General features: G+C 34.3%; 1 protein-coding gene and 1 pseudogene across 1 annotated transcript; one reads left to right on the top strand and one right to left on the bottom strand.

The window, feature by feature from the left end:
- Positions 1–211: 211 nt before the first annotated feature.
- On the bottom strand, positions 212–1,930 carry LOC148205611 (dynamin-related protein 4C pseudogene; annotated as a pseudogene).
- Positions 1,931–5,460: 3,530 nt separating this feature from the next.
- LOC148205610 (MACPF domain-containing protein CAD1-like) lies at positions 5,461–11,281 on the top strand. The gene is made up of 6 exons (XM_088103602.1): positions 5,461–5,949; positions 7,124–7,362; positions 7,961–8,156; positions 8,347–8,530; positions 9,792–9,946; positions 10,447–11,281. The coding sequence occupies exons 1-6, from the start codon at positions 5,461–5,463 to the stop codon at positions 11,086–11,088; spliced, it is 1,905 nt and encodes a 634-aa protein (XP_087959728.1). The 3' UTR covers positions 11,089–11,281.
- Positions 11,282–11,846: the final 565 nt, after the last annotated feature.

Genomic DNA, 11,846 nt, shown 5'->3' with positions numbered 1-11,846 from the left:
ATATTATGAATAAGTAATGACATGCGTAAGTATAAGATAAGACACAAAACACTGGAAAATAAACAGCATACGTTCATTGATTTTAATAAAACATAAATTATAAACTCATGTATTATTGAGTTTTATAATATGCATAGTTCAACAAAAGGAAATAAAAAACAACTTAGACTATTAAAGCTTCGGACTGAAAGCTAACCAACATAAAACACTTTTAAAAATCAGCGTAGTTTCCGATGCTGTCTATTATATTTCCAACGGTTTCCTTGCTCTCTCTGAGCACTCTCACACTTCTAGACAGCCTTTCCCGCTTACCAGCGATGGAAGGCGACTCCTCCAACAGCCTCTCAATCCCACCACCACTTGGTGATAACAGATCTTTCACAATCTCTTTCTGCAAATCACAGTTAACAAGACGATGGATACTTAGCATCAGATGCAACGCTATTGTATCTATTAGCCTTTTCTGAACTATTTTCCAGTATGAAATCATCCTCACTTTAAGGTCGAATGCTTGATTAAGAACAGAAAGTGGGTATTGTCTCAGATGAGCAACATCAATTCTTCCCACACCTTCCAGATTCACATGCAATGGCTGTTGCTGACCCAGAACTTCATTCACAAATGCTTCTTGCTTAGACATTAGCCTATTGTATTCTTGTGAAAACTCAGAATTACACGTGTAATCCGTGTACATTTCCATTTCAATTGCTTCTTTAACATGATTACTTGAATTTTGCTTCTTCTTGGATATTAGAACTTGGGCAGCACGCTTTGCTGATACCAAAAGCTGATAGTAGTTATGACAATGACGAGTGATAACGGTAATCAACACATCCTCCAGATAGTCCCACACATTTTCAACAAAGCCTATAGGCATATTTCTAATACCACGGACTTTCTTCTGCAGAATAGTGAGAAACGCAATGCGAGGCATAAAATTCGGAAGTCCAATCCACTTTGCTTCTTCTAACACCTGTATCTCGTCCATAAGAAATTGCATGGTCTCATCACCGTAAAGATCATGCGAGTAAGAATCTAACATCTCCACCAATCTAGCAGTGCAATGCATGTTTTTTTCCTCAGGATACTCATCAAATTCTCCTCTGAGAAGAATTTTTATGAGTGTTTCCCTCGTCAGTCCAACAATTTGCATAAATGCAGTCATGGCGTCAGCCACCGAAGTCAAGTTTGCTGGCAAATTTTCTAACTCTGACAAATTATTTGCGAGTTTCTCATTGATCTTTCTCACGATCTCAGGAAGAGTTTTTGAAATGCTCATGGCTTGGACTTGAACCAGTTTCTGAGCCAAAACTGGAATTCCAACAATAGACTTACTGATTTTCGAGAGCAATTTATGAGAATCAAAAAGCATCGCTTCTTGAATTCGAGCCTCCTCATAAGACTCATCACCGATTCTGTTTCTGACACAAACATAACCCAAACCAATGTTGACGTCGTCAGCAGTCACTTTCTCTAGCAATCCCTCTGGAGACTTATCAGCCTTTGTCACCACAGCCAATGTTCTCAACCCAGTTTTGTCAACGCTCTGAGACATCCTAATGGACTCACAAGTAGTGAAATCAACACTGGCAGAAAGAACATTCAAGATGATACTTTCTTCTGGCTTTATGTACTCCATGATAATGTCCTTGATCTGGTCATAAATATTCTCAGGTTGCCCGTGAACAGGAACCCGGGTTATACCAGGAAGATCAACCATTGTGAGATCCGGAACACCATTCTTCTTCACCACTAAAGTCAAGGGGTTATTTGAAATCCCTTTGCCATGGCCAGCAAGCTCTTCTGTTGCACCATTGATGGCATGAGAGACGTTTGCTTCATCGGTCATGATGTTTTTTCCATTGTACTCCAACACAAGCTCTGGACTTGGGAGAGGGTGGTTTTGGAGCCTCATGATCAAGGGTACCCTAGTACAAATACCTTGGCCACGTGGCAAGCTAATACCAGCCAAGGATTCAAGAACACTGGACTTCCCAGATGATTGATCACCAACAACTACAATGGAAGGAAGCTGAATTCCCTCCTTTGCAATGTTAAGACGCCTTAGATTTTCCATAGCATCCAGAACTGGACGTATCCTCTCATTGTACGAAGACACAATTGGTGCAACAACAAGAGCCAGTGATCGTTCTTCATGGACTAAGGCAACTGACTCATTATTACCACGTTGAGAAGAAGCAGCAGCCTTAGTGATCGCCTTTCTTCCTCCAGCCATATGTGAGCTTATGGTTGCGATTGATGAGGAAAGCGTAAGCTCAAGTTCATATAAATAGGAAACTTGGGGGAAAATGACATGAAAGGACAGTTTGGTATCTTAAAAGCACGTCTGAATTTATTTAGCTTTTCGTAGGAATCGGCTCTTGGGTCTTCTAAGTTTAGGTAATCAAAAGGTTCCTGCTAATTGCATTCTCTAATTAAATATTAAGGAATATAAAAAGTTACTTTTTTTCTTTAATTTTGAAGAGTTGTGTTTCTTAATTGGATAATAATAATCATTATAAGGACTTTAATTTACTTAACACTGTACGTCTTCTGAGATGTTATTAAAAGCAATATATTTCCATTGAACAAATGATAAATAAAAAATAACTAAAACTATCATACATTAAACCTATAAGATGGTTGATTGAAGAAATATCCTCTATATATTAACCCTTTACATATTTTCCTGAATTTGAATTTGTTGATCTCATTGCAATGTGTAATTGTGGTAAATGATTTAGGTGTCATTCTAAGACACATGTCACAACTAAAATAATTAATTACATTATAAAAGTTATATTTCTGAATATCCATAATTACCTCAATCAAATAATTTTTTATTTTTAAGAATGAAAATAATGATAACCTTCTTACAATAAGTTAAAAGTACAATGTCCAGTTAAAAAGATTATTTTACGATTCAGGGTGGTTTAGGCTGAAAATTTTTGTGTACAAAGTCATCAAGATTTATAATAAATGAAAATGGATAATGCTTTTAATTATACATGAATAAAAAATTAGGTTAAAGAATTTTTTAAGTCTAACTTTGTTAGAGTAATATTCAACATTTACTATTGACTATTAATATAATTTCATAACTTAAATTACTTGAACACCAATGATATTTCGAAAATAATGATTGGAGATATTAAAGGAAGGATGATAAGTTTTATCACTCATATCTAACAAAAATGAGAAACAATATATAAAAAAGAGGTAAAAGAATATTGAGGTATATATTGAGAACTTTGAAATGTGTCCACATTCATAATTGAGGATGTATTAAAAAAAAAATCAATGTTAGGTATTCATATATTAGCTTAATTGTAGATGATAGTTTAAAAGAGTTTCACAATAATTAGTATTAAAAATATTATTAGATTTGTAAGATGTTCACTGTAAAAATAGTAAGAGTGCATAGAATTTTAATGTTATCACAAGATAAAACTCTACCTATATGATTAAGTAGATTCTTAGAAGTATGAAATTAGTCTATTATTCTTTCAATTTATTAGGTAGCAATGTTGGTGTATTTATTATTAATATTTGGTTTTTATTAGTTTTAGAATTCAAAGATTACACAATTGGAAAATTGGAAAAGGAGAAGCAACATTTAAAATTTGTTCATCAACTCTATCACAACCAATGTTAGAATTGATAGGTTATGATTTCAATAAGATTTTATTGGATTTTATTTTGGTTTTTTGAAGTCATTTGTTAGAGGCAAATGTTTGGATTGAATTAGATTTTTTTTAAAGAGATATCTTTGTCACTTGTTTTTAAAATGTTATATATATTATAATGGTAAAATGGAAATTTAGATGACAAAAATCGGTGTTTACTATTAAGTGAAGTTTGTGTATAAATTATATTCATATTATTAAGTTAGTGTTTCGGTTTATGAGGTTGAGATTAAGTTTTCTTACATAACTAGTCTCCAAATTCTCTACTTAGGTCACCTCTTCACCGTTCGATCAAATTAGGTACTATCTATAGAAAAACATTTTGATAGTAAAGTTAGTGTTTGTTTGAGTATTTTAGTAATAAATGCGTAGTAAAGTAATCAATTACTTGAACATCAAACCTATGTTTACTGATTTTGGGACAGGTTTCTGATTAGTGTTGACCTAATTATGATTAGTGTTGACCTAATTATGGCTTAATTCAATAATGACCAAGATTAGGGTTAACATGATTATTCTTATTACTAATCTTTCTTGTGGGTCGATCGACCGATAGACCGAATGTTTCTCGATAGATTAAGGGGTACGTTGACCGCTCGGTCCGTGACTAATTGGATGGTCATAATGTGCACGGGCCCCCAAGCCCGAGTACGTCTTTTGTTGAAGAGGTACAAAGGGGTTTGTTGTTGACGAAGATATGACCATGCATGTTGTTGTGAGATGGATTTCGTTGTGTCGCTCATTCGGGAATAGTTGGTCGCGTAGGCAATTATCGTGGCGGTTGCAAGAAAATTTAACTGGTGCAAGTGGGACACATGGTTCTTTAGGACTTGTGCGCTTTCTTGAAACAAAAGGTCATATGTTGTAGATTGTTAGATATAGCTGGTTTCAACGATTGAGAATCACTAGTGAAAACCACTTTTTCAACTATAAATAAAGAGTGGTGTCATTTTCCCATCTTTGCGACCGAGCGTTTCATTCACTTCTTAATTCTTAAGGTAATAACGTTGACCATAGAACTTTGTTTGTCTGAGGAGTCGTTGGGAAGGGAGGTCGATGGTATGTTGATTATCAAAGTCGTCATCCTCCGTTGACAGAGGAGAGCCCATGCACATAAATAATAAGGCTACTCCGATCGAGAAGGGTGTGGCGGCCGCCATAGAGATAGATGTCGTCAGTGAATGGACAAGGTTGTGTTCCCTGTTACCGCACATTCTAGGGTATGATAAGGCTCCTCATAAGGTAGGGAACTATATTTCCTACTTCAACATTGGTTCGTCCTTGAAGGATTTCAGAGACTATGTTAATTTGGTGGCGAAAGCCGGGGTGTTTCAAGCTTTCCTGATCATGATTTGGTTCTTGACTTAATGATAAATACTCAATCTAACAATTGATATAAGAATATTAATCTAAAAGAAAAAATTATTACATGTTTACGGTAACTTAAACATATTGTAAGAAAAGTAATTATCATATAAAAATAGTTAAATACTTATATAACATAAAATATTTTTATAACGTTTTCAAAATATTTAACCTGTAAATATTTTATTACATTCTTAGCAACACATTTTTAGAAAGTACAAAAAGTTAAAAAAGAATTTTTATTATTATGGTGTAATGGGGGAGGTATACGAAGCAATTGTGGACGGTGGCAAAAGCATTTGGAGTGACTTAATTGATAGTTGATGGGCCAGGCAAAAAAAATTCAAAAGTTAAGAAAATTGCAGTCAACTCCGAAAGAGGTCATAATAAAAAAGACGCGTTTTGAGAGATGATTGTTATTAAAGTCAAACGCACGTCTCTTTTGAAGAAAAGGAGAAGAACAGGCAGAACAAAAGCAACACAATCTAATCTTAATCTACTCTACCCAACAAGCCAAGAACTTCAGGTTCCATGTTGTTGTTGGACACATAAAACTGTTACTCAGAACCAATCAACACAACCCATTTCCTGTTCTTTCTTCTGTTCATCCCACCCACACATTTCAATGGAAAACCCAACACCAACACCCTCAGATTCTCTCACTTCTACCCTTTGCAACTCAATCCAAGCACTGGGGCGTGGCTTTGATGTCACATCTGATTTCCGCCTTCTATACTGCAAAGGGGCACCTGGCTCCAGACTTGTCTATCTTGATGAGGAACATGCCACCGATCTTGTTCTCTCTCGTACTCTAGTTCTTCCAAATGTCCCTTCTGACATTTGTTGCTTCCCGGGGCAGAGTTCTATGGAGAAGATCCCTGTCTGCACCTTCCATGAGGTGATTTGTGTTTTTGCAAGTTGTCGCGTTTGCTAGATTTTGATGGGGTGTAGTAGTTAATGCAGGGTTTCCCTTTCATCTCTCTATGTAGCTCCTTTTTTCTTTGCTATTTTGTTAATTTTATTTTTTGCTTTTTGGAGAGTATGTTAGATGGGGGAAACTTGCAATGACAGTGCTGTTACACCGTTCCTAGTTTCATGAGATAGAGATTATGGTGAATATTTTCTGAATTGTATTTTCTTTTTGGCAAATCTTGGGCCAGTAGTTATGTAAACTGCTTATATTAAGTGGTGCCAGGGATTAATTTGTGATCTAGGGTAACGTTATGAAAATCTTGTCAGCGAGTTGGCCAAAACGTGCACTTTAAAAGGATAAGGCCTATTTCGGTACTTGAAAAAAATGGACCATTTAGTTCTAGCTTTGGATGCATTTTATATTCAGTTGTATGCTTTCCCATCATCAGCACGCCACATTTTATCTTACAACCTTGTCATATTTCTACTATGGTCCTCTTAGTGGCACTAATTTTTCCATATGGTCCTCTTAGTGACACTAAATTTTGGAACTAGCATCTCAGCTCTAGATGCTGTTGAGATACTTCTAAAGATTATTCAAAGGATAGAATACAATTCTTTTTGGTGGATAAAAAAATTGAATTCATTTTTAAATGCTCAATTAGCTGAAGAATGATGTAGCAAATTATTCCAAAATATGGGAATCATATTGTAGTTGACAAGTTGGGAATTGGGATTTTTGTACTCTACTAGTAGAAACTGTTTCAAGACAGCTTCTTTAAAACATATTGCAGATTTAGCTTTTCTAAAAATTGTGGGTCACTTACAAAATCAAATGAAGTTTGGACTGTCGTTAACTGTAGTTTGGACTGTCGTAAAACATTTTGGATGGGAAGAATCACTGTACAAGTGCAATCTGCTTTATTTGAGTTGTCTTCAAACATGAAATATAAGGAATTCCTTCTTTTCAATTTTCTTTTGTTTGTAACTTGTCAAAGATCTCATCCGAGATAAGATAGATGAACTATAGCTATGTAGTTGGTGTAGGAGCCTGTATTTTTCACAGACTATGTTATACTTGCATATTATAAACTTTGTGCCATGTTTCGACAAAATCTGACCATCTTTTTCTTTACTGTATTTGATAATTGGTTTTCCAGATGGCAAAATGTTTCAATGAGAAGTCAGGCCTGGCAGAAAAATTTCCACTAGGAAGCTTCAATTCAATGTTCAACTTTACTGGCTCCTGCATTGTCGATGCACCAGCCACGAAATCCCTTGCCATGGTTGGGTATTTCATTCGACTGTTTGAAGTTAAACTCACCAATCCAACTTTAGTCTTGAATGAAGAAATTAGGCGTTCTGTTCCTCATTCTTGGGATCCAGCATCCTTGGCTAGGTAATCATGTTTTATTGTTTGCTGTAAATAAGTTTTATTCAGTTGGTACTTTATTATAGAAAATGGTTTTGATTTGGTATTTTTGGGTATTTAAAATTATGTTTGTTCTGTATTTTTGAATACTGAGAATTTTTCTAAGTAGATTTTATGCATACACGCATACTACCAAATATGCACTTGTGTCAGGTTTCACTTGCATTAAAGCGAAGGAAAAATGTTTTTTTGACATAGTTATTGGTAGTGGACAATAGTGCTGTTATCTTGGGTTAGCTCTTTCCAGTCCTGGCCTTTTAGGCCCTATTTTGATTAGATTTTCTTTCCAACTTACTTTAGTAATTCTAAATCCTAAATCCTAAACCTTTATTTGGAAATCAATACTAATTCATTACTGAAGTTGTGATTACCATTTCAACTGTTAAATGCATTTGCCGCTGCCTCCCAATATTTTATGTACTGGACACAGAAATTTACCTAGTTGTGGTACAATAACAGTAAAGATTTGTACAAGCCAGTTTTGTAATTTGACTTGTATATTTTTTTGTTAGATTTGATGTGCAGGGACAAGTACTAATACAAATTTTCTTTCCTTTCGTCTCAGTTTTATTGAGAATTATGGTACCCATATTGTTACATCAGCAACAATTGGCGGGAGGGATGTCATATATGTCAGGCAGCACCAATCATCTAGTTTGTCTGCCTCAGACATTGAGAACTATGTAAAGGACATTGGAGATGATAGGTTTCATGATGGAAAGAATATATCTGGTCCTGGTCCTTTAAAATACAAGGAGAAGGTTTGTATAAGAAGTGCCTTTTTCCCATTATTACCCACCAAGCACACAATATTTTTCTACCTGTAATTAGGTGTTCAATTTCTCTTTATGCAAATTAGGTTCTGGCATATTGGTTGCATAATTTTTTTTTTCTCACTACTGCACTCTCTATCTCATTGGCTACCTTTTAAGCACTAATTTCTTGCTGCAGGATGTTACTGTCATTTTTAGGAGGAGAGGCGGGAATGATCTTGAGCAAAATCACTCTAAATGGGTGGAGACTGTAAAACTGGCACCAGATATCATTAACATGACATTTACTCCCATTGTTTCTCTTCTTGAAGGAGTACCTGGGGTTAACCATTTGACCCGTGCCATTGATTTATATCTTGAATGTAAGTTCTAATCCAAATATTAAATATTAAGAATGGTGTTAACTTAATTTGTTGGTTATAATAATTATTCAAAGGTAATGCACTCTGTGACTTACATACAAGCTGTTAAATCCATAAACTTTGTCAAAACACATCTAGATTTACTTAAATGCCTTAAATTGGTAAACTCTCAGGGGCATGTTAGTTTGTCTAAATATACATCAATGCCTCAATTAGTAACTATATTTTTCCAATAAAGTTTATTGTCCAATGAGTAAAATAAATATTGTAGAAAACTCACCAAATAATAACTAAATCTTATGCCACCAAGTGAGGTTATTAGAATCAATTAATGCCTTTGGGCATAAAAATCCAATATTTCAGTAAAGCTATTTAAACAAGGTATTTTTATTGGTTTATTGGTCTCTCCCAATGTTTTCTTCATTCAACCTCTGCTACTTTTGATAAGCTATCTTCAGTTTGATCCACTTTGTTCATTGGAGAGATTTCTTAACCTCAACCAAAACAGAAAAGTTTAAAATAATACATAAGTAAATTTATAAAAGAAACAACTTGTGTATAATTTGATGACTTTTACATTTTAGATATGCTGCCCCCTGTTGGCCTGTCAGGGATGGATATTTATTAAATTCATTCAAATTAGTCTTTTTTAAACTATTCATTACTTAAAGTGAGTACCAGATCACGGTGGAGATTTAATAATATTAAGATGATGGATATAGCTTTCATGAAGACAACATTTTGAAGACTTTCTCTCTTGCCTGTGTATATGATGTAGTCCCCATTATGTTTGTGGAAATTTGAAAATTGTCATTTTCCTATATTTGTTATCTTGGACTTGCATGTTAGATATATTATTTTTATTTTATATTTATCTTTACTTATTTTGTTATTATTTCTTATTTGTATTTTGGACTTAGTCCATATTTCTTATATTTCTTCTATTATAAATAGAGGACTTATGTATATATTCAACAGAAAGGAGATTAATTCCATACATAATTTTTACTATATTATATTGTGGTATACAGGATTTCTACCTGCATTGTTAGAATTTTGTAGTAATTGTTTTTCGATTCAGTGAATCACAAGACTAGCTATAAATACACAGACTGGCTAAAAATAGACTTGAAATCTAAGGACATTCACGTCTAACATGATTTCAAGACAAGTTTGACAAATAATACTGAAAAAATATAGCTGTATGTTTTGGGCTGTTTGATATAGTGTATATAATTCACATGTCTGCTATATCCACCAGACAAACCACCCATCGAAGATCTACAGTATTTCTTGGATTTCCAGATAGCTCGAGTTTGGGCGCCTGAGCAGAGTAATCTACAAAGAAAGGAACCTGTCTGTCCATCCCTCCAGTTCAGTTTGATGGGACCAAAACTTTTTGTTAGTTCAGATCAGGTAATTTTAACTAAGCTTGATTGAACTCATCCAAATTAGAGGCCGTGTGGAAGAGCTTCTGTGGAGCTTATTTTAGCTTACGAAAGTGCCTTATAAGTTATGACCTTCCTATATGTTCTATTTGACTTATTTGAAGAAGCTTCGTAGAGAACCTTGTCAAAATAACTTTTTTTTTTGAAAGCGCATTTCAGTTAAGTTTCACAGTCACAAGCATATGAATAAATTCTCATGTAGTAAGTTCCTTTTGTATAAGTACTAAAATAAGTTATTTTCCGAAAGATGCTTATTCACAAGTTTCTTATGCAAAATATTCGTGGAAGTCTTAAAACTGACTTTCTATTCATAATGGAGAGAATTAAAGCTATATATCAAGATGGCTCAGATTCCCCTGCGATCTACTGATAGTATTGCTATCTTTATCAGTAGCAATAGTTTTCCACAATTAATGTCATTTAATAATTCAACAGTTCTAAATATTTATGATATGATTTGATATGCAGGTAACAGTTGGACGCAAGCCTGTGACTGGACTGAGACTTGGTCTAGAAGGCAACAAACAAAATCGACTTGCAATTCATCTGCAACATTTTGTCTCCCTCCCAAAAAATCTTCTACCTCACTGGGACACACACGTGGCCATAGGTGCTCCCAAGTGGCAAGGTCCAGAAGAACAAGACAGCCGTTGGTTTGAACCGATCAAATGGAAGAATTTCTCCCATGTAAGTACTGCACCAATTGAGTATACTGAAACTAGTATTGGAGACCTCTCTGGTGTTCACATTGTCACTGGAGCTCAGCTTGGTGTGTGGGACTTTGGAGCCAAAAATGTGTTACACCTCAAGCTCCTCTTCTCCAAAGTACCAGGTTGTACGATAAGACGGTCTGTTTGGGATCATAACCCCTCCACTCCTTCTGCTGCACAGAGGCCTGATTCTTCATCATCATTGACAAAGAAAGGCTCCGATGACAAAAAGGAGGATACTTCAACTCACATAGGAAAACTGGCAAAAATTGTGGACACGACAGAAATGTTTAAGGGGCCTCAAGATATTCCTGGCCATTGGTTAGTCACAGGGGCTAAGCTTGGAGTGGAAAAAGGGAAAATTGTACTGAGGATAAAGTACTCTTTACTTAACTACTGATTGGTTTTTTCTTCTTTTATTGTTTTGTTATTTTTCCCCTCCTTTCCAGCAGAAACTGTAGTCTAGCATTCTTTTGCACAGAAAATCTTTTGAATTGCTTTTTAAGTAGATTTATTTGTCACTCAGCAGCTTAGTTGATATACTTTGAACTCAGTTTTGTTTATTTATTGTACATAGTGATATTGTTGACTGATGTTCACATTTTCTTATATAATATACCTTTTTCCGCCGGAGGATTTGGATTATTTTGTTGACTAGCAGACATGAAGAAAGAAAAAGGAAAAAGCTTTGCATCAGTGAAAAATCTTATGAATTTTGATTGGATAAAAGTCTCTCTGGGTGTGAACTAAGAGGAAGTTCAATGGTGGATCAGGGTAAGGTTAGAAAGAGAGATCGATTCGATTCCACCATAAATATAATTTTTTATTTGATATTGTTTTCAATGAAAATATCAAATGGGTTAATAAAACTATTACCAAATTATGTCAAAGATAATAATTATTTCTACAACACAAGTTGATTCTATCAATAATATATTTATTAATAAATTTACAAAATATTTATTTTTTCAGAAATACTTTAAATTATCATCTTTTATTTTATTCATTTAAAAACATCGTCACTCTAAAATACTTCAAATCCAAATTATATTTATTTTATATAGTAAATACAATTTATATTATCATATATGTTATTTAAAATGTTATAGACTTAAGATAGAAAGGATATTTATATTCTTTATTTGGAAGAATTAAAAC

The sequence above is a fragment of the Vigna umbellata genome, chromosome 1, assembly GCF_029865625.1.
Source record: "Vigna umbellata cultivar VRB3 chromosome 1, Vumbellata_1.0, whole genome shotgun sequence".
In the NCBI taxonomy this organism is placed as follows: Eukaryota; Viridiplantae; Streptophyta; class Magnoliopsida; order Fabales; family Fabaceae; genus Vigna; species Vigna umbellata.
The sequence above is the reverse complement of the archived record's forward strand: the minus strand, read 5'-3'. Positions and strand labels throughout refer to the sequence as shown.